Below are 24247 nucleotides of genomic sequence, written 5' to 3'. Positions count from 1 at the left end.
TGAATTTGAGGTATTAGGAGATTCTGGAAAAGGTTGATGCAGTTTGAGGGGATAGAGATGGAGAGAGACCCCTGTGTTTTATACCTGTGGACCACTGAAACTTCTTAGTCTCTCTTTTCTGCTGGATGTATCCTGTGACTACTACAACATTTAACTTTAGCTGCAAAACTTTAGTGCCTACCGTGACAACAGCTGGCTATTTTAATCCTCAAAGATGCAAATCTTTTCTCCAGAATAGAGACTATAATATTCTAAAAATATGTTAAAGCAGATGCACTTAGCTTTAAATATAAACATAAATAAAAATCAACCTCGGTTGTAATTAATTAGATTCATTCATAAGGATGAATTAGATGATGAGTAAATGACATTTATTCAAATCACAGTTGATTAAACCCTCTTACGTCTTTCATGATACAAACCCTTCCAAACATCTATGTGATAAGCATCAGCAAACTGTTCAGTTGATTTCATCTTCCTGTTCCACAATCCTCGCTCTCTGATACAGCCTGAGTGATGCTATTGGCACCTCTGCATAGCAGCCACAGTCCCACTGCCGACTAAGTACCAGGGTTACCAGATGCCAGAATCACATTGCTCTGCGCTCCCTTTTAGGGGTTTCTGCCTTTTAGATCCCAGCCAGAATAGTAGGGTTCTCTTGCTTAGTGTTTGGTCACAAATATCGTCCTTCTTATTTAATGACCTGATTTTGAATTAGCGGCTAAGGAGAACGGAGACTTAATCCTCCTTGCTCACTGATATGTACATCACCACACCAGTAGAAGGCTCTGCTGAAAATGGCAGCAGGAACAACATCACAGGTAGAACGGATGCTTGTTCTTTGGGAAGCAAGAGATATTTTCAATGGGCCTCTGTGATACTATAATTAAGAAAATAATCAGATTGAATATTGTCCTTGTCAGACTTAATTGCTGCTAGAAACCTGATTCTAAGTCTATTAGGAGGCTGAAACCTTTTCCTTCACTCCTGCCCTCATGTTCTAGGTTTTATCAAGTGCTAATTGTCATCACTTCCTTGCTATTTCTTGTTTTACAAAAAGAGTTTACTTGTCATTCCTTGAATTCAGAGTAACATTTCTCCCTACCCCACCCCACCCCACCCCTCTGCATTGTAGCATGGCTATTTCTAAATTTTTTTCAATAAATTGAACTAATAATTCTACCATGTAAGAATTGCAGAGTGTATGAAACCAAAGCATGGCTTTCCTTGTACTGATTTTAATTTCCTATTAGTGAGGAAAGTCCCAAACTTTACTGCAATTAAATAATAATAATTAACATTGCTCTACTGGAACTGCATAATGCAATGGTAGGCTAGATTGTGTTTTCTAAGAATTAACACATAGCACATTGATACCATTTTCTAGTTGAATAATTTTTAACACTGCAATTTTTATCCCCAAAGAGATAGTCTGCAGTCAAGTTTCTAAGTTTATACGCGCTCATCTTGATTGCTGCAATCACTTTTGACTTCTCGTAAAAGGCACAGAAGAAATAGAAAATGTACAAACAAATAAGCAGGATCGATCAGGAATACCAGATGGTTTGCATATGCAAAGGAGCTAAACAATGATATTTCACCTCAGAAAGAGATGACTGTGGGAGAATACAGAATGCTGATTCAAGTTTCTCAGAATACAAAAGCTCGGAGGGTATTGTCTGAAAGAATGTAACAGACTTCACTTTATTTCTATTTAAGACAATACAAAATTAAACTGCAGAACTTACTGACATGGCATATTATTGAGGCCAAGAGAATACTGAGATTCCAAAAGAAATGAATTTGTGGAGAATGGGTTGATTAATTACTTACAGTAAACAGCATAGCTTAGAAGTCTTAGTTGCCAGGACCTCTGCCTGCTGAAAACTAGAAGGGTGCAACACAGAAAACATTTCCATACAGATCTTGTAAGCACACTCTTTCCATTAAAGAAGGACCTTGCACTATCCCCTGGTGGGTAGACAAATGTTAGACAGTCTGACAAATGACAGCAGTTCTTATGATTCTAATAATTTCTATTTTTTTTTAAATTGAAAACTTTATTTTTGTCAAAATTCCTCTTAGCACTTCTTCTCCCAGTTTTCTGTTGGGAAAGCAGGGTAGGGATCCCTCTGGGCCAGTCACCCAGATAGAAAACTAATCCTGCTTTGTCCTGAGCATCTTCAGGTTTACTCCCAGTTTTTAGTGGTATTTTTTTGTGTGTGTGTTTTCAGAATAAATCATCCTATGATAGGAATAAAAAAAATCTTGCACGTGATAGAAGGTTTGGTGACAATTGGATTAAAGCTTCTTCCTTCTAGTTACCCACTTTTAGATGGCCAGAGAATGAGAACAGACATACCGTCTTGCTGAAGAACACGTGTTTTCACATTTAAAACAAGTAAATGAATATTATCATTCACAAGCCAATGCTTAATCCTTATGTCAGCAATCAAATGCTGTTTAAAAGATGCCACAGAAGACAGAAGTCAAATTAAACTAAACACAAACTGACATATGTATTTGTCTTAGGTGACCTACGTTTGTTTTGGCTCTAATTGTGGATGTGGAATCTGCTTTTGCAGTGAAGCTCTAGCTATTTGGATAGGTGTACTCTTGCAGAGCGTTTGATAGTTTGCTTCCTCTAAAGTATCACAGAGAGATTTTGTTTTTTCAGGACGCATTGTGTGCGTGAAGCTGCCTATTCTGATAATGCTTACTAATACATTAAAGAAAATGTTAATCCATTGAATATTATTACTATTGTTATTTTTTCTGGTGTTCAAAGACTTTGGGGAGGGATGCTGCCTTGTATATGAGAAAGTGGAAGGTGAACAGTGTGATGCCAGTTTCTATATGAAATGAATACACATAGATATGAAGTACATTAAAATATTTCATAGAAGCAATTTTTCAGCATTTCATTGAATATTACATTAAACATTTAACTGAAAATAGTTGGTACACTAATATATTTGCAATAATATAGCATTAATAATTTTCCTTATATGCTTATATTAATGCTTCATTGTCTGGTATGAAATCCTTACATTATTTATGTATTATTGGCTGAGGATAGTTTTAACTTACAGTAAGATAAATTATACATTTCTGATTATTTATTTATTTATTTTTACTTTTTTTTTGTCAGGGTCCAAAAGAATCAGCGACAGTGAAGTCTCTGATTATGACTGTGATGATGGAATTGGTGTTGTTTCAGGTATTGCTAAATTTACTCTTCTGCAGTCAGTAGAGATCTTTCTTATTTATAATATATTATTATGATTTTTGTAATGTTTTTCTGGTGAAAAATAAGTGAAACCTAAGTGTGTATTTTTCCAACAGACACAACATGTGTATTATGGGTAATGCATATTTAACCACAAAAATTACTAACGGGAAAAAAATCAGTGTGTATTTCCTTGTTGCTTTTATAAAATGATAAAAATAGCAGAAAAGTATTTTTTTATTAAATGTGAATAAGAGTTTGGGTTTTTTTGGTTTGGGTGTTTTGGGTTTTTTTTTACAGAAGTTTAGGGTTGATATATCATTTAAAACTTCATGGTAGAATAATACCACTGACAAGAATCTGAAACCTAAACATTTAAGGCAGGGCAGGAGATATCTTAACAGATAATCTGATTTACTAAGAAGTATTGGAATTGGGAATTAAATGAGTGTTTGAGATAAAAAATTGTCATGTGAAAGATTATTTAACCTCCTATTCTAAGAGAAAAGGTAATACTGTAATCATAGCCGAAAACAAAAAAATCAGAGAATCATATGCTGTTGCTGCCTGCAGCAGAGAATATATTTAGGATGCGGCCATGCCACCTTTTAACCAGTACTGATGGCTACTGGTACCAGTGCAGAGCAGGCTGCACAGCTCAGTGTGTACTCTGTTACCCTGCTGCTCCACTGAGATTTTTAATCCACTCAGAGTAGTCTGTGTTAGACAGTGTCTGGTTCCCCTGCGTCAGGTCTAGCTAAAGTGTACATATACAGTGATTTGTGTACCTTACTCAGCAAAGGTGGAGCAGTATATGCTGCCTGGTCTATGCAGCAGTTGTAAGACCATGATCAGCTGGTTAGTCAAAACATATTCCTGCCACGCAGCCACCCGGCAGCATATGTGCAAATTTTATGCAAGGTATACTACATGCTGCTGGCAGGCTAAGGAAGGGTATGTAGGAAACAGGAGCCAAAGGAATACAGCTAAGCCTGGAGATAAGATGTAGGAAAGGAGGTAGAATAAGCAATCCTGGATATTGTAAGATGGGGTGCAGCCAAATATTGATAAATCCAAACATTTAGCGAGGTACCTAATTTATTGAGTTTATACAGCCCTGTCTTAAAAAACTGGTACCAGTCTGAGCTCAGATGCATTTCTGTGTTGTCATATAGTCAGCCCTGTATTTCCAGATATTTTATGGTTATCTCTTACACTCCACTTAATTTTTAACCCTGCTATTCCCTTGCCATAAGTCTTGTGCTTGCTGGGAAAATGGGATAATGGATTTTTTTTTTTTATTATTATTATTAAACATCATGTAAATTTTATGAAGAAGCCCCTTTTTTAACTAACAATGTTGTACAGACTTTGTGCTACTACCAAGGAAAATCTTATTGTTGGCATGTTTATTGGCTGTGGTTCATTGTAGGTCTTTTGCTAGAGTATCTAGAAAGCAGACATTTTTAAGGGCAAGTTGTCCTTGTTCATGTTGGAACAATCTAACCTTGCAGATATTCCACAGTAAAACTCATTGTATCCCAAAGGATTATTTTTTTCTTTACTGCATGAGCATTCACATTTTTGTTACCTCTCCTCAGAGGTTTCGCGCTACTCTAAGGCTCCAGCAATTTTACTGTAAACTGAATGAATGTTGTGGATGGAAGACCACTAAAACATCTATTTTCCTTAGATCGTTTACCTTCAAACAGTGTTAGGCTCAGTTTTCAGATTAATACTTTAATTAGAAGGATATTTAGGATCACTTGGTATATTCCCACCCCCCTGTTTGCTTTATACAGTCAGAAGACAGGAAGGATACGTAGCCAGAGTTGTGTGAGGTGCTGGAACCAGAAAGGCAGTGATCCTTAGAAGTCCCTTGTTTCTACTTACTGGTACTTTCAGTCTTAGGATGGTTAGCTTTCTCTATGTGCTTCATAGTCACTGAGGCTTTCAGATCACCTGTCCTTCCAAAGGGAAGGATTTTCATATTCCTGTTGTCAGTTAAATTAGAAATATATCAACCTAACTTTGGAATGTAATAATAAAAGAAGGATAAAAGGGGGTTTGATGGTATACATTTAGAGAGCCCAGTATGATGCCATTTTGAAACTGAAATCTTTTTATTGTCCTGGGAAAAGGTACCAAGTTTTACAGAAGTTTTACCAGGTGCTTGAACAACAGTGGGATTCTTGTGAAACACCTAGATTTACAATTTTATGATTTTATAAACTCCTCTTTTGTCAACTTGAAATGTTATGGTCTTTACAGTTCAGTGAATGAGTCTACTTCCCTTACCTGAGCTTTTTTTGATGTACCTTTAGTTCCTTTAGGATCTTTTAACTTTTGGATTTCTGCTGACAATTCTACACAGTAGATGCATTTTAATTCAGGCTGGCTGTGTGGGTGGGAAAGTTTGATGTTCTTTTGGTTTTTAAATATTTATTTCTTGCCTACCTTTGTGCTGCTATAACTATGTTTGCAAGTCCTTTGATTTATCCTTGCCTTGTCTTACCATCCACATCCTTCTCTCATTTAAGGTTCTTCTATTAATTTGCAAACTCATCACAATCTTGAATTAAATATATACTTTCTTTGCACGAAGCCATTTGTTTCTCGTTGTTTTCTTTCTATCTTACTTACCCCAGTTCTTTCATTTTGTGTTTCAGGTTTTATTTAACATGACACTTCACTTTGCTCTTTTTCCTTCTGCCATGTAATTACTCTAGCACATCATGTTTGTTTGCTAACATATGTTGGGTACTCTCAGTGATCCTTTCCATAAAATTAATGCTTATTCAAAATATTGGACCTGCAAACTAAACTCCAGAAACTTTTAATAAGAGCAAGAATTCCCTTTGGTTCCTCTTTAATTTACTTTTATTCAAAACAGTGGACTTGACCTTTAAAGGTCCTTTCCAACCCAAATCATTCTATGATTCTGTGATTCTATGATTTCGTGAAATCCATGGACCTTTCTTGATCTCATGATGTATTTATTTATAGTTCATTGAAAGACATATGCTGTCTGGCTTGGCCATGTTTCTGATTGAAAGAGATTTTCTCCACAACACCTTTCTGTGTAGCTTCTCTGGTATTGGTCCCATAAGGTCAATTGACTTCATCTTTGGATAAGCTGGTGATAGGTAGAAATCCAACATTGGAAGATCTTGCTTAATGTACATCTGTAAGCAAGATTGTGTTAGATTGTATTTGCTAAAACAGAGGGAACTTTATAAGGGACAGTCCATTGCATCATCATCTATTTTTAATATATCTGCAGTTGCTGTTTCTCACTGCTGTGGTACTTTGGATAGGCTAATTTAATTTCCTGGTGATAAAATGCTTAAATTACGTCTATTTACTAAACAATTCTTTTCTTTTTCACAAAAAGTTGGAACATCTCTTGGAAAAAATATTCATAAAAGCTATCACTTCTGGTGGCTTTGATTTTATCCTACTTAGACTCAATAAATTTCATTTTTATAACAGAGCGTGTTTTTTCAGTCAACAGGGAAGGCTTTTAAGAAAATAATGATAAAGCAGGTTACAAACTTCAGGTGTTTTTTTTTTTCTGGTGTTATGTGTGTTCTATGCCAGCTACTGTCAGAAAGGGTTATAACATATTATGTATTTTAAAAAGTATGCAAAAGTGATTTTGACAAGATTTTAAAATAGCTCTATTCATGTACAATATACATTCATTTCATTGGGATCAAAAACATAGAACAGAATCCCTATTATATCTCATCCCTGCTGGATTTAATCTTAGCACAAGACAGCAGAAGGAGAGGCACTAGTAGTTCTGGATTTGTGTTTTAGTTTGCTTGTACTTAGCCTTCAAATCATTTAAAGCATTCATTCTGCTGTCATGAACACTTTGGCCCTTATAAACTTGCCTATCTATCATCAGCAGTTCTGTGTGGAAGCACATCAGCATCTTCACATACCCCTTAAAATGCTTTTATGTGCTTATTGATAAAAGCAATATAGTATCTTTATATTGATTTTAGAAAAAATACACAGCACTTTACAAAACACCATTTAAATTACCATAACACTAAATACAATTCAATGAAAAGCAGGATGTTGTTTTTTTTCTTTCTATTGACCAAAGTTGAATGGGCATTACAGTAAAGGAAGTTCATTGAATATAGGCTATAATTTCTAGTTTTCTTCCCAGGTACTTCCTTTTAGTGTATGTTGAACCTGCTGTAACCTGCTGAGTACAAGTAACCTACTGAACCTGACTTTATGAACAGAGACACGTGTATTGTCAAGACCATTTAACCATAAAAAATCTCACTTATCATTGTTGTAATATAAATTATTAAGTGAGATATTAATGCTTAAGATTCAGCCCTACACCCATATCTCATCTGCACTATATCATTTTATGAAACACTTGTAATCTGAGATACGTTTCAACAGATGAATCCTGGAAGAACGTAAGGCAGTGAATTCTGCATAAACTGCATTGCAAGTCTCTGCAGAGAAGAGCTTTTCCAAGTAAAAGAATGCAGTCTCCAGCCTTGAGAAGAAAAATATTTATAGTGATAAGTTTTTCTGATTGTGCAAAAGATAGCAAGATGTTTCAGGAGCAAATAAGAATACAAATAAGATATTTATTCAGAGGATAGTTAGAGCCAACTAGATTAGAAAAAATAGTAACAACCAGTAAAGAAATTCTTTTTGAACCTACAATAATGGTTCTGTGTTTGAAGAAGAATGAAAAACAATTACTAATTTTTGCTTCACTTCTCAAAACACCTGAGGAGTTCTTTGTTCAAAATAATTCTTTCACCATCATGTAGCAGCCTTCTCTGCAGAGGAAACAAAAGTCCTTCTGTCTATTTGCTGATAATATGAACTGAATTTTTGTACCTGGATCCTGTTGGTGATTGTTGCTCAGAGCAGATACAGAACACACAAATGCCTTGGTTACAGTTTGAAATCAACTGCCCATTGAAAGACATCTTACAGCATTAGTACATAGATTGGCTGACTTCTACTGCTACTGAAATAAAGGATTTCATTGTAGGTCACCAGCTAGCCCTAAATGGGAGTCTGTAGTGTCCCAAAAGCCTAGTAACTACAGATATAAACATTGACAAGCTTTTAATTTTATTATATGTTGATATCCATTCTCAGGCTCCACCCTGCTTGTGGGTTCTTCCTTGAGTAACAAGTAGTTTAGGGTTTATGTGTCTTGAAAATTGCCCCCAAATTTGGAAGTGAAATTCAAGCAATATTAAAATTGTCCTTATGTTTACTCCTTAGGTCAAGGGGTCATTTTCCTTGCTTTTAAACAAATGAGGTGTATATTATTTACAACTTTATGCCTACAGTTCTTAACACAGGAATTTTTGTTATCATCCTTCAAGCTTTTCCTTGTATTTTAAGTTTCATTTTTAATGTGTCAAAGGCAAAGTTTAGTAATACTTTTACTATTTTTTTAAAAAAATATCTTTAGTATCATTTTCTCAGTTCAAAAAACATCTCTCTTCAAATTCTCTCAATGAATACATTATTTTAAAAAACTAGTTTTACATTCCTAAATATAAGCTGTATCACTCCACTGTGAAAGTAAAGATGTAAATACATTGAAGTTTTACTTTCAGATTATCAGTAATTACCAGCAGCCTTCTCTTCTTTGAGTAAAGTTAAGCAAATATGAACTCAGTGTGTTAATTCATGTTCTGCTACAGTCCTCATACCCACAGAGTGACGAAGGCGTCTAACATACTGGAAAGCTGCAAAGAAGTTGCATTCCTATCAGAGAGTCTCTTGATGGATACATAAGCACACATTGACATATGTTGAATATAAGAATATATACATACATTGAGAAACACATAAGGGAAAGCCTAGTTGGGATAAATTACAAATGTGGTAATGAGCACTTCTAAGGAAATATTCTGTGAAAGGACTGATAAATTCTAATTGACAGTGTCAAGAGGAAGCTAATTTGGGGGACTTGCTTGGACAGCAGAAAATATAAATGGACAAGTACTAAAATGAGGGACAAGTACTAAAATGAGAAGAAATACAGATGTATAGTTACTGTGGTTTTTGAAGCTTTGTACATCATACTGAGTGTAGGGACAGCACTGAAAATGCAGCAAGCTCTGATTTATTACTGTATGGGAATGCTCTTCATACACATTAACGATCAAAAGAATTGTCTCAAGTGTAATGGGCCCACACATTAGTGCAGTAGAGCTAAAAACACCTTTTGAGTGAGTAACTATGTAGCAAGTAATTTGTTGTTCCTACTGTAATGTTTTCTGGTTCCTTTCATTGTAGATTAATTCTTCCCATATTTGTAGCATAACATTTGGATGCAAAAAAGGTAACCTGTGCATAATGTATCTTCAATCTATAAACTATTCAGGTATCAACAATTCAATTTATTTGAGCAGTTACTGTCAGCACTTTTTCTGAGGACATAAAAGTTCTGCATTTAGATGTTCAAATCACCATAGAAGCTGTGCACATAAAAGAACTGAACTGTCACCAAAGTGCCCATGTGTGAAATCTAGGTATGTTAAGTATTTGTGGCAATTTGATTATAATTGTTTTAATTAATGCTTGTTCTAAGCCCAACCACAGTGAGTGTTAAAAATTAAATATCTAATAAAGAGAGAGCTTGATGCCTCAATCAAGTACAGTTGTTAAAGTGGAGAAAATGCCACTTAGCATCAATGTCTGAAACAATGCAATTATTTTGCCTGTGATGAATTGCTTTTTTAGAACAATTTTCATACAAAAAAATTCTTGCAAGTTAATCAAACAGCAAGAGATCTAAATTAAAAACTTGATTAGTACTTTTTAGTTGGTTTTTCTTAGAGTTATTTTAGTGCTGTTGATGTGAACCTCATATTTGGAAGTTTGTGATTTTCTGTAATTTTGTGCCTGAAAGCTTCTAAATTTTGTAACAGCTCATTAATACTAGTATCTGCTGAACATGTATGCTGCATAGCATAATATTAGCAAAGTACAGTCATACTGTGTGTGTGAATGCTTAAAGTCAAATGTATTAATATTCTTTCCTAAAACAGAGAAAATTAAAACCTGCTCAGAGGAAGCTATGTTTAGCGTGCCTTGTAAAATCCCTCATTTGATGTGTATCATAGTTTTTAATGAAACCCTCCTATGAAAAAAAGGGTGGTGGCATTGCAGTTATCTTTGTCATGTGCCCATTTTTTAAGTGTCCGCAGCTCACAATTGTTTATCGCTGATTATCTCTGCACTGATTATCAGGTTCTGTGTGCTCTGTGTAGTGATTTAAGAGGCTTGCCATAGTTATAGAGCCTTTGATTCTATGGTAATGGCTTAATATTTATAGCTGCAAGCAGATTCCAATGTTTAATCTATTTTTACTACTGCTATAAATAGCTATCATCTGCTTTGCTCAATAACAGCTTCTTGGTCAAGTTGCGCTTATGACCTGTTTTTACTGTCTATAATTTATTTCTACAGGAAAATATTTTTACTTTCTTTCTCTAACCTTATTTCCAGGACATGTAAAATTTTTGAAATTGGAAGTTAAATCCTACCTTTTCCAATCGAGAACGTCACCATAATTTTTTGAATGTCACCTGTCTTGAGAGAGACATGAATGTTTCAACTCCTGGACATGCAAAGCCAGTCATGTTCTAAAGAGAATTAAATTCTCAAGTTAGGAGTACCAAAGTTACCACTTCATATCCTATGGTCAATCAATCACCAATAGCAGCTTTAAAGTCTGTTGGGGATTTAGAACTCCAGTGTTGATTGCCGAACATATTTATTACAGTTTGGCTGCTTCTGGGGTATATGGATTGGTGCTAGGCATGCTGTTAAGCCTCCCAAGTAAGCTTTGTTCCTGAAGCTTTGTAACTGAGGAGCTGGCCCATTGCTTTCTCTGCATCTCTTGTGGCTGCAGGCACAGATTGCTTGTCTTTCCTCTGAAGCTCATGTGTCAATGAAAGGCACAAATTTCCTATATACAGAAGTATTTTGTTTGGTAAATAGTAATTGCAATAAAATCCACTGAAATTCAATGAAAGTATGAACAAGTGAAAGATGATTGCATCAATTATTTCAGTATCAGCAGAGTCTCGATATATTTAATCTTGTGAGGTTCATTTGAAAAAAAAATTCTCAGGTACTTTTTACATTCCTGCCGTATCCCACTGTATCCAAGGTGGTTTCTTAGACTTTCCGAATTTTGGGTTGAAATTTCATACCAGTTGAAGTCTCAAGGTAGAGTCTAGTATGGGCTATCTTTTTCATCTGGTTTCAGCTGGAGATAAAAATCAGTGAATAGGTGGCATAAAGACATGGTGCATCCCACTGGCTGGGCACACAGTGTGTGCTGTCTCTGTGATTCAAACACAAATTTCATTCCAGAACGGTAATGGTCATGATAAAAAAGAAAAGATATAATGAACTATACTTTCCTTTTAACTATGTTGTTCTGATATCTATGTTTAGAAAGTAAAATAAATATCATACTAGCCCTGAAGCTTGGAAATCTGCATTTAACACAAAAATAAAACAGTAAATAAAAAAAAAATGAGAATTTTAATAAAAAATCCAATACTTCAAAAGTTTTCTCCACATAAATAAGGAAAGCTTGCCTTTAAATAAATATAAAGACTTGAAGACCAATGAATGATCAAACTGTGATATATGGAGACTAAGTGCCTTCAAGACAGATACTGTAACTCTGAATTATCTGATCTGCCAAAGGTGGCTTTAGGCAGACTTGCTTAAGTCCAGAACTGATCAAGAAACTTTCTAAGCTCTTACCTTTTGGATCTGAAAATTTTGTATTTGATTATAATTTATTTTCTTTGAAAGTGTTTCTCAGAACTGGCATAGTCTGAGTGACTAGTTGGCTAGCTCCTACATAAGCCTAGCAGTTTTCTTAGATTCCCAGAAAATGAAAAAACAGTTTTTATTTTATCCCTATTCGATCCTTTTAAAAAAGACTCTAAGATACATAATGTCAGGAGAACATGCAGGGCTTTGTATCCTGAGTGGATGGAAGCATCCTCCTTGCATCCTTGATTTTGGCACCTAAGTCCAAAACATGCATCTTCTGTGAGCTCTATCTACGTGGCTGTATAAACGTGTAGCTTTTTGTATTGTTTTTCTGAAATACCTGACTTTCCTCATGCATTCATGCAGTTTAAATATTTTCCTTTACAGATTAGATTTTGTTCTGGCTGTAAAATACTGGATTCATAATAACTATACTCAAGAAGCCTAAGAACCTTACTGGATCTGTCCTTAAACACCTTTCTCTCCACCTTAAACACATATTAATATTTTCTCGTATTGCAACTTTATAGAATAAAAGTATTAAATTCTACCAATAGTCACAGAAAGTTGTGTTCTGTGAAAATCTGATACGGTTCTTTTCAGTATGAGACAGCGTTCTATGTTGCTTTGACTGCTAGCTAGTGAGATAAGGCAGAGCACTACATCAGCTCTATAAAACTGAAGGATGACTTTGGACTTCACTCATATTAGTGGGTTGCCTTACTGAAACTGCTATTTTGCAGTGTGACCTGCTGGCAAAATAAAAGTTCGTAAGTATAGTAGTTTTGTTTTCAGTAAATTAATTATAAATTTTGAGGTTTATTTTCTGGCAACAAAGCATAGACAACATTAATCTGTTTCTTTGAATGCAGCTAGCATATCTAGTTTTGTTAATGAAAAAGTATTAGGAGTGATGATAGTTTCTGCCTTTTAAAATTGTTATAAGGAAGCACTACCAGTATTAGTTACCAGAAAGCGTTGCATGTCTACTTCCAATTTAATATTAACCACTTTCTGATCAGAATTATACTCAACAATTTAATTAGTCATGTATTTTAATTTATTGCAATAATAATGTGGAAGCGGTCAACTACAATAATAAGTTAGAGTTGGAGGAGGCTTTTTGTTTCAAAGTAATTAATTTGTTGATGTATACAGATATAATAAATTTAAATATTTTGATTTACTAGTACTCACTTAGGGGAATTTTTTAGACAGAGTAGGATTTTGTTGGTGTTTTGTTAATTGAATTCCTTGCCCTTCACTATGTTCATTTAGGTAGAATACATTGTGCTATTGCTCATTCCTTTTGTGCTTTGGTGTGTGTACTTGCCAAATATTTTATAAAACTGCTGATTTAAATGGTAGATTCTCTTTTAAAGGATTTTCCAATTTCTTCATACTACTGCTCCTCATGTTTTTCATCTCCAAATGTTACAAATATGTGTGCAGAATACCAAGAACTATCTCTGTGTTTTTGATATCTACAGATATGGGTTATTAGGATAACAATAGACATTACTCTGTCATGTGTACTTGTACTGAAAATCTTGGGGTTTTTTTATTTCATCATATATAAGTTCATAATAACTTGCTGTTTACTTATGTGTGGTGGGTTGACCATGGTTGGATGCCAGGTGCCCACCAAAGCTATTGCTCCCCTCCTCAACTGGACAGGGGAGAGAAAATCTAACAAAAGGCTTGTGGGTTGAGATAAGGACAGGGAGAGATCAGTCACCAGCTACCATCAGAGGACAAATAGACTTGAGTACATTAATTTAATTTATAACCAACCAAATCAGAGTAGGATAATAAGCAATAAAACCAAATCTCAAAACCACCTTCCTCCACCCCACTCTTCTTCTCAGGCTTAGCTTTACTCCAGATTTTCTCTACCTTCTTCCTGCAGCAGCAGAGAGGGATGGGGAATGGGGCTGTGGTCAGATGCTGCCTCTGCTGCTCCTTCCTCCTCAGGGGGAGGCTCCTCACACTCTGCCCCACTCCAGCCTGGGTCCCTCCCATGGGACAAGTCCTACACAAACTTCTCCAACACGAGTCCTTCCCCTGGCCTGGCAACCCATGGCGAGGGACCCAGCGTGGGTCCCCGCGGGGTCACAGCCCGGCCAGCAGCCCTGCCCCAGCCGGGGCTCCTCGCCATGGGGCCACAGGTCCTGCCAGGAGCTGCTCCAGCGTGGGCTGCCCATGGGCTCACAGCCGCCTTCGGGCACCCACCTGCTCCGGCGCGGGGTCCTGCACGGGCTGCACGTGGGGATCTGCTCCAGCATGGACCTCCCTGGGCTGAGGGGCACAGCCTGCCGCACCGGGGGCTGCACCACGGGCTGGGGGGAACCTCTGCTTTGGTGCCTGGAAATGGCCTCCTCTCACATATTCTTATTCCTCTCTCTGTCTGCAATTGCTGTTGCACTATTTTTTTCTCCTTCTTGAACACGTTATCCCAGAGGTGCTACCACCATCGCTGATGGGCTTGGGATTGGCCAGGGGTCTCGGAGCCGGCTGGCATGGGCTCTGTTGGACAAGCTTCTGGCAGCCTCTCACAGAAGCCACCCCTGTAGCCCCCCACTACAAAAACCTTGCCATGCAAACCCAGTACAATACGTTTTCAGATGATGCCTTTCTATTCTCCCCAATTCTATCAATTTGTATTTTAAAGTTTAAAATCTTCTTGCCACTTTAAGACTATCTTTAGAAATTAGTTTATTTCTTATTGCTACTTACAACACTTTTCAATTAATATAATCAGCAAAAATAACTGATAAGCCTTTTTCAGAGTTTTCAGTTTTAAATGAAAATATTAAACATGGTCAGAATAAGTTGTTCATTGTGAAATTAGAAAAAAATGTGGGTTATATTGTAAGGATGCTGTTTGCAAGTAATCACCTATTGTCATAGTCAAAACCCAAGCCTTTGTGAATTGTCCCTATTTCGGTTGGGCTTCTCTGCAGAAAATATGGATTTGGGGTATTGTTTTATTTCATTATATGGTATCATATCATAGCATAATAACTGCTCATGGATTCAGTACATTTCTAGTCTATCCAAAAGCAGTCTGCAGAGCTCTCACTTGTGGTCTTAACTCTCAGAATTGCTTATAGCTCTTCTGCTCTGTGGGGCAGCAGATAGTGGTCTACAAAGCTCCTCACAAGTGTCTTGCATTCCCTTGGTTGCCAGTTTCTTACCTGTAGAGATTTTTTGGTGACATCTTATCCAGAGTCTTCAAAGAACCTGCAAAATGATCCTCTTCATTTTCCTGCCTCTCTGTGCTCTGCAGTGCATTTCATGTTCTTTCTGCTTCTGGGGAAATTAAAATAACTAACGTGTATGTCTTTTCCCCGCTTTCTCTAGAAATGCTGATTTTATTAAGTAGTTCACTGTGCATTATTTTTTTATTGAGGACAATATTTGTTAGTGTATAAAACTGGCAAATATCTCAAGGATTTGCTTAATTAAGAAATTTGTTATTGCTTTGTTAAAATTTTTATCTTAATATTATTGAGCTTCCAGCTGCTACTTTAACTTTTTCTCTTAGAGAAAGAAAAAGAATTCTAGTCTATTGATTTCCAGACTGACTTACAAAAAATTTATTCAGACATCTATACTTTACTGGTTAGTGGAAAACACCCTGTTTCAAACATAGATAAAATTCCCCCTGTGCCTCCTTTGGTGATTTCAGCCAGAACTGTGTTGCACTGCTCCTTACAATTTTTATCAGTGTGTATGCTAATAAGTGTACTTCACAGATGGGATAAAATTCTGTAGTTTATTACTGACTCTCAGCTGTGACTACACATAACGTGACTTGATTGCTTTGAAGCGGGGAGAGAGTATGTGATCCTCGACATTGTCATATTAATGTAATGTAATAATGATGTACTATTTTTCCCCATATGTACACACAGACAGACACACAAAAAGCAGCTTGCTCCTAAATATAGGAGGAAGAAGTTATTCATGAGTTAGTGTTTCACATATATCCTTGGTCCTAAGGCCACACAGTAAATATGAATACTCAGTTGCAAGTATTGAACATTCTTGGAACCATAAAATGGTATGAATTAATGAGGTTTTGCTTAGGTGCTTACTGAACATTTTCCAGGAAGAACAGTCTGGAGTAGAAGACCAAATACTCCTGGACTTTCAGAAAATTCCCATGGGAAAAGATTTACACTTTTATGAGCCAGAATTTTTCCAGTGCCAGGTGGATCTCTCTAAATATTCTTAGTTGGTTACTGTCCTCGGAACAAAAAGTCAGTTATATCAGTTGGCATAGCCACCAGGAGCTGTCTGAAGACCTATTTCTGCAAAACACTATCATCAGATTAAGATTTGCAATTCTTCCATCTCTTATCATCATATATTAATTTGATCATCACAAAATTTGTGGAAACTTCTTTGAAATCGGTGTATATCTAGCATCTTTTTTTCACAGAGAGTATAGTACCCTGAGACAGTGAATTTAACTTTTTGAATTAGATGCAGACAGTCACTTCAATACATTCAGCTTTCTAAAATGATTTTTCTCAAAGGCCTGTGTGAAATGTCCATGTGGTAGCCTTTTAAGCTATTTAAACTGGAAAGGCTTTTGCTTAGGCAAGTTGTGCCTTCTATTATCCCAATTCAAATTTAGGTCCAAGATGTTAGCATGTGTCTGCATGGCCTTAGCTCATATATTTGTGGAGGATTCAAGTTTAAGTTCAGAACATTGGGAGCGAAATCGATGTCGTGGAGTCATGGTTACTTTTTTCTGAAATACAAATCTTTCTTGAACCCAAACTCTGGATTTAACACCATAGTAGTTTCCCAGATTTTTAAACTGAACTTTGGAGTAGTTTTTAATTGTGGACATTTCTATTTCAAGTATGTTATGTTCAATTGTTACACTACAACTTTAATTATATATGCAATAAACAATTCTTTATGCTATTCCAAGGGGAAAATTCAGTTTTATTAGGTTTATTATTGTGTCTCATATTGACCACAAATAAATGGTAAATTTGGATATTTTGATTATTATAAATTCCCAGTTTGGTGCATGGCAATTTATTTCGATACTTTCAAAATATAACTCCAGAAACTATAGCTGTATTTAAATTAAGCGTAACAACAGGAATCAATTTTACATATGTATTTTTTATTTCAAAACCCAAGAAGATGACATGGTACCATTTGGATCAAATTCTGCCTTTTGTCATGCTTCTAAATACTACAGATGTGGTGGCAAATGAAAAAGTGCAATTTCAGATTCATTGAATATTTGCATTTCTTTTTAGATTATCGACATAATGGGAGAGATCTTCAAAGTTCAACGCTATCAGTGCCAGAACAAGTTATGTCATCTAATCATTGCTCTCGATCAGGGTCCCCTCACCGTGGAGATAGTATAGGACGGACTAGATCATGGTCTCCCAGTGTCCCTCCCCCACAAAGGTAAACTGTTATTTAATGCGGTGTTGATCCTGTAACAATACTGGAAAGAATCTTCAGACTTTCAAAATGGCAGTGAATTAGCTAGATCTTATGAAATAATGTAAAGCTGGTAGTATTTTTTTTACGTTATACTGAATTTATACATTACTGTGCAAAAATTCACCTGATATTGTGTTATTTTTCATCAATACATTCCAATCTAAGGAAAGAAAAATGTTTCTCCATATTTTCCTTTTTCAAGAGCTATTTAGAAGGTGCCATGTTTTATAGCATGTGATGGTTTGACATTTTCTTAGCATTCATTTGTCAGTAGCTGTTTTCAACCTTTTTGTCTGTGTAGAATTAAGGTTCTGGGAGAGCCATACTTCCTGCCTTTTCTACTGTTCTTTTCAAACTTTTAATACATTGAGAATAAATTGACACACATACAATTTTATACTGAAAAATATCAACTCTTCATCTTATAAGGCCTCTGATAACTGTTTATCTTGTGAACCAAAGATCAGGACATTTCTTCCAAAAGCTAGCCATTTTGGGTAATAACTACTACTTGGTTGAATATAGTGTTCAAGCCAGAAATAAGAATTTTCCTGCACGGGTAAGTTTTGTTAAGAGAAGGCAGAAGGATAGATGTAAAGGGGAATGAAGCCTGTTTTCTAACATTTTGTCACTATGTATGGGTAGGTTTCCAGCTGATGTAATTCAGCTGGAATAAAAGAGGAAGTTCTTTTCTTTGCCCATAATGTTCACCATTCCTGTTGAATACTAAAGATCTGGTAGCTAGTATTTTCTGTCAGGTACATGTGTCTGTCCCTTTCTTCTATAGCCATTCTGATTCTCTTGTGTTCTGCTTTCTTTTCTGTTATCTTTGTTCTTTATGTTAGCTTAAAATTCTCTTGCTTTCATATTCTCTCACTTAGGAGTTTACTTACAATTTCCTCTAACAGACTAAACGATATGCTTTTGCATTAGTGAGGTATTAGGATCCCAAATTATCTCATATCGTCACAGACAGCTAAAAGGCAGAAACTGTAAGTTTCTACTTGAAACCTAAACCTGTATGTAAATACAGCCTAACTTTGAATGAAACAGAAACAGTAGACACAGAGGGGCCTCCTCAGATTTCTACTATACTGATTTCAGTCTAAGTATTTGCCTGTGCCAACTCTCCTGGGTTTATTTGTCTTGGATGTAGACATACATGTGAGCAAAAGAAAAATCTCTTTGTGTGTGCATTTCTGGTTTTGTGTGTGAGTGCGTGTATGTGCATTTGGCTTGTTACCCAAGCTAGTAATTAACACTTGTCTAACACCATTGAAAAACCTTTTCATTTTCCTGTGGTTTTGTATTTCTTCACATGTATGAAATGTTTCTTGCCTCCTGAGTTTCCTAAACCTGAATTTTTAAACATAATTTTGAACTTACAGAGAAAAATGTTTCAGCTGTTTCCTATAATGTCACAATCAAACGCATTATTTATCTAATGTTTCCCTGCCCACACAGCAAATCATTTCTTTGAGGAATTGTCAAGCCCAGAGAACTGGGTTGCCAGCACCTGAGAGTTTGTAGAAAAGAAGGATAATCCTTGGGTTACAGAAATGTACTTTTTTAATTCTAATAAAAATCCAGGTGTACTTGGCAAAGCTATAAGCATTATTAATCACATTTGCACCATGTTTAGTTGCTATACGTGTACAGTTTATAGACCTGTTCTAGCTGTAGTAAGCATGCTGCATACCCAGAGATCTCCCAGTTACTGATTGATGCCAATACAGGCAGTTCTTGGGCCACAGAAGTGTAAGTCAGAGTTATAGCTTAGAAGTCATTTTGCAGTCTCAGTCCTTCTACCAGATTTGGGTGATAAACTCCACCAAAGCCACATTACATAGCAGCTGACAGGAAATTGTTACTGCTCCTGTAATGTTTTCAGGTAATAAATAGATTGTTATTCTCTCTGTAGATCAGAATGCAGTTTAGACTGTGGCAGGTACTGAACAGCATCATGTTTAGGTTTTTCTAAGACTGTGCATTTGAAAAAAGCGAGATGAAGGTAACTGCAGAAAGTGATTAGGCTGAGATGATGTGGTAAATCTAGTGGAAGGCTCGTTATTCTCTACTATCACCACCTGCAATTACACCTTTTCACCTGTTACTTGTTATCTGGTTGCTCTATACATGTTCTGTCAACTGCAAGAAAGTTCTAAAGGAGTGAAGACATATGTTGTGAAAGCAACTTTTCTTATAGAACAAGTTTAATTGGAGAAAGTATGTCATTTTCTGTCAAATAGTGAATCTGGCTGACAAAAGCATTCTTAGCAGAGTGAAAGAGAATTGAAATAGTGGTAACACTTTGAAGCAGAAGTACAGTTGTGTAGGATGTTAAAAAGCAGCATGAAGTCGGAATTGGATATAATACAGAAATTTAAAGAAGAAATAATTTATTTAGAACAATAAAGCAATAACACAATCTTATTGAAAGTGATTTGCACAGGCAGGATGGTACTGAGTTTTCAGGACTAAGGTTTATAATCAGATTTTAGACAGGAGTTCTGATTGGGCAGACAGCAAAAGTCAGATCTCTGGGAAGCTTTGCAAAGAAGTGACACCTTGAGAAGGCTTAAATATTGAAGTCAAAAGAAAAAAATAATAAAATAAGACGATAATGCTATAGACAGAAAAAAAAATCAAGTTATATTTTAATTTTTTGAAACCTGAACAAAAGGAGAGACCCTGAGGAAAAGGATCAGGCAGAAACTAGAATTCAGAAAGTAGTAGTGAAAATTGGTTGTTGGGAATACTGTTAACAGTTAACTAAAAGCAGCAGAGGAGCCCTGTCAATGTCCATTTTAGAGCACAAATATACATGAGAAAGTCCAATGGCAGGGTAAGGGCTATACTAGGTTTTCTATCATCTTGATATAAATATGGGGGTTAAAATAGAAGCAGTTTCAAGAAAGAGTAAAAGGCAGAATTATAGTAACTTTTAATATGGCAAATGTAAAGTTTACTGGCCAGACTAAACTTTTTATTTGGCTTTATGAAAGCCAGAGTGGAGAAATGCTTAATGAGAAATGAGGTAGAGCTGAAGGCAAATGTTTATGTGTAGTGCAACATCTTCATAGCACTTATATGCAGAAATAAACAGCAACATGGCAGTGACAGTGAAGCTTGCACATACAGGTTAACACTAACCAGGGACTCGCAAATGATAAAGGAAAAGGATGACAGGTACCAAAAGGGCAGACAAAGTGACAAGGAAGGACGCAGGAACTGAATGGCATAAGGGATTGGGGGGATAAAAATAATAAAAAAAAAAAAAATAAAAAAAGAAGAAAGCGGCCTACATTAGAGAAGACTGCAAGAAAGGACCGAGGAGGAAGAAGAATTTATTGGTCTAAAATTGGAATTTGTGTGGAGGGAAACATGCAAACTTATTTTCAAATATATACAAAACAATTATGTTTTAGATATCCAATAATTATTACAGTTAACTGTTGTCTTTCTATCTTCCTATTCTCATGGATCTGTTTAACAGAGCAGACGTGGTGAAGTTAGTGTGTATCAGTAGGTATTAATGGTTAAACTGAATCGATGGACAAAGCTTTGGTCTCAAACAGTGCAAATCTGTAAAGGTGGTTGGTGCTTTTAATGGAGCCTGCATTATGTGTGCTACTTATACCCAATTAAACAGTTCTGTCTTTTTCAGCTTCTGTGCTAGTGAGATTACAGAATAAGCTTTCCAGTGCAAAAAACCCATCTGTTACTTAATTCAGATGACAATGTTTTCAGCAGACTGCACTCTGCCATGACAGCCAGAAGTCCTCATTGTGTCTTACTATGGTTTACAAGTTTACAGTATAGCCAAACTCAAGAGTTCATGGGAGATTCTTCACAGTGTATGTTTCAGCTAGAAAGGAAATTTTCCTTGAAGGTATTAGTCTGGAAAGACTAATGAAATCTTGCCTAAAATTAACCTTTTAAATTAAACAAGCAAACAAACAAAGAACACTAAAAAAGTTATCCTCTCACTTTCAGAACAAACATTAAACAAAAGAAAAAAAACACCTATCCCTAGCCTGAACTTAGCACCTTTTTCTGTAGGAGAAAATGTTTTTACCATGAGATGTAAAATTACTTAAAAGTATGCAAAAGACAGGTCAGCTAACATATCTAATGACCACCATGTTTGCTAATAATTGTTTGTACAAACCATTATTGTACAAACCACAAACCAGTGAGGGGTGGTGGTCCAGACACACCCAGAACTCAGAATCTGATGTCTTTTATCCTTAGTCGGAATGTGGATCAGGGACCACGAGGGACTCGATCTACTCCTGCGCATTACAATACCCTGAACCGAATGGATAGACACCGTGTTATAGATGACCACTACTCCCCGGACAGAGAGAGGTAAATATCTGACTGGAATTAGAAACAGCTGTAGTCTACACTCATCAACATGAATTATTTCAGCATGGTAGCTACTAAAGTAAATAGCAAAATTACTTACCTAATCCCACAGGTGAGCATTTCCCTACTCATTTATCCAGTGGTTACGTGACATACGTTAAAAAATATTCAGTGCACACAAGGGTGACAAAACTGTCAAGTTAGTGTATCTTTGCCAAAAGAGAACTTGAAAAATCTATGAGAAATTCTACAATATAAAAGACAAATAGCTTAGTTGTCCTTTTTTATAAAAATATTTGTAGGTACTATATTAATACATTCTTCAAGTGCTGAGTATCTTTAGAAAGATCTAGCAGTAGATTTGGTAATTTTTGCTGATGAATAAAGAGGCATAAAAATTAATAGTTTCAGCTCAGTATTAATGTAATTATTCCATTGGATACAGTGCAATTCATGGACATAACAAAAGTATGTTCTACCACTCTGTTGGTCTTTTCTCAACTTTATGAGCCGTCTTGGGGGGGTGGTGGGGAAGGTTATGGCAATGTATGTTAGAGTGAAATCGAGGTCTTTGTGTTTAGAGGCACATCTTACCATGACTAATGTTTTGCCTAATGGAATTTCCCAAAGAGTGAGCAGAGCTGTAACAGCCTTTATGAATTTGAATGATGTAAAAAAGAATTGCAGACAATAATTGGCTAATGTAGTTCATTTTGCTGATCTAATTGTGACATAAAAAAAATTATAAGATCTTTCTCACCTCATTGTCTTCAGGTCAGAAAATCAAAAGAAAAAACATTTTTTACCTTTAATGCTGAAAATCTTCCAGCTTCTTATACCTGCACATTATAATCAGAAAGGCATGACTGCTGGATATTGTCCCACTTCATAGTTGCATATAGTAGGGAGTAATACATTTTGCAGTCTTACTGAGTGCTGTCACTAGAATTTGAAGTTAATACTTTTATAGATTATTATTACAGGTTATTCCTCAACTATCAAAGCACATAATTGGTGTTGCTAGCTGCAGTACAAAGAATTCAAGAAATCCGTGGCTTTTTGTTAACAATATTGACCAGAAAAGGTGAATATGTCTTAAAAGAACTTAATATGATTGTCAATGGTTGTAAGGAATGTAAGACAAAATTATTCAGAAAATAAATAAATAAATTTCCTAATTAGGTAAGTTAGAAAAAAGAGTGCCAAAAGAAGAAACAAAAAGCAGATCTAGTCAAGCAATTTCTAATTGAATTTGGCAAAAAAAAGTCAAATGGACAAAAAAAATTAAGATATTGAAAAGCAATCACGTATTTATCATCCAGAATGTAAACTGTATTCATTAGAAGTATAATAGCTCATAGGTGAATGTCTTTTTTGCATTAAATTATTTAATGGTTCTATTTTAGTTACAGAGAGAAGAACACTATTTAGTTGGCTCATGAGACTATCTGATTTTCAGACAGAAGGCAGTAACTTAAGGATTCTGAGCCATTTCCTTAAAAGAAAAGAACATAGTGCTTTTGGGACAATACTATGTTGAGTTTTAGACCAGTCATTCTTGAAATAGGATCTAAACTTGTCCCTAGAGCTTGTGTATGCCTTACCGAATGCTCACGGGTTTGTTCACTCTGCCAGTTTGCTTGCTGGCTCCCATACAAATACATAGCAGTGAAAGGTGCCTTGAAGTACAGCACTACAATCTTTCCCCACCACTTCAATCATAAAACTTGTACTGGACTGACTTGGCTTAGAGAAAGAGAACTGGTTTTTCAGAATGTGTCAGAAAAACAATGTCAGAAAGTCGTTGTTGATGAGATTTTTGAATTCTCACTTGACCATTCTGGATCAATAGGTATTTGCTCGTTAGGTGTGTTCTGAATCTCTGAACGCAGGTTTGTCAACTGTATTTTCCAAAACACACAGAGAAGTTCTCCTGATTGTACAGGGTGCGTGGTTGCCTGTGTAATCAGATTGTTGATTAGTTATGCCTTTATTGCAATATACAGTTTCTGAAGCATATTGGTTTTAGGCAACACTCAAGAGAATAGAAAAACACTACTCCCAAACATTTGTCATATTTTACATTAATTGTTAGTTTGACAGTGGTTTTATGAAAGGAAAGATTATTAGGCTTCAAATTTTGTTAGTAAATATTTGTGATACTGTCTGTGCCACCTAATAAAAAACAATGGTGTGTACTAAGTCACTAAAGTAACTCTTTAATGATGTTGATTCTGAAAACGGCTGGTAACTGCAGGCCCTTTGGAGAGGTGGACAAACTGAACTTTGTATAGGCTTATAATCTCCCTGATTGTCATCCTGGTTTTGTTTCACACTTACCTCTGAAAAAAA

At 35.8% G+C, this 24247-nt stretch overlaps 1 protein-coding gene across 50 annotated transcripts in view; it reads left to right on the top strand.

Moving 5' to 3' along the window:
* RIMS2 (regulating synaptic membrane exocytosis 2) overlaps positions 1–24247 on the top strand; it is a 483861-nt gene that overhangs the window by 294644 nt on the left and 164970 nt on the right. For all 50 annotated transcript variants that reach the window (XM_055800464.1, XM_055800455.1, XM_055800475.1 and 47 more), the window contains 3 exons: positions 3152–3220; positions 17329–17485; positions 21779–21895. In XM_055800464.1, the coding sequence (XP_055656439.1) occupies positions 3152–3220; positions 17329–17485; positions 21779–21895 (343 nt within the window). The remainder of the gene's footprint in view (positions 1–3151; positions 3221–17328; positions 17486–21778; positions 21896–24247) is intronic.

The sequence above is a fragment of the Falco peregrinus genome, chromosome 3, assembly GCF_023634155.1.
Source record: "Falco peregrinus isolate bFalPer1 chromosome 3, bFalPer1.pri, whole genome shotgun sequence".
Classification (NCBI taxonomy): Eukaryota; Metazoa; Chordata; class Aves; order Falconiformes; family Falconidae; genus Falco; species Falco peregrinus.
Note: the sequence above shows the minus strand (reverse complement) of the source record. Positions and strands in the feature narration are given on the sequence as shown.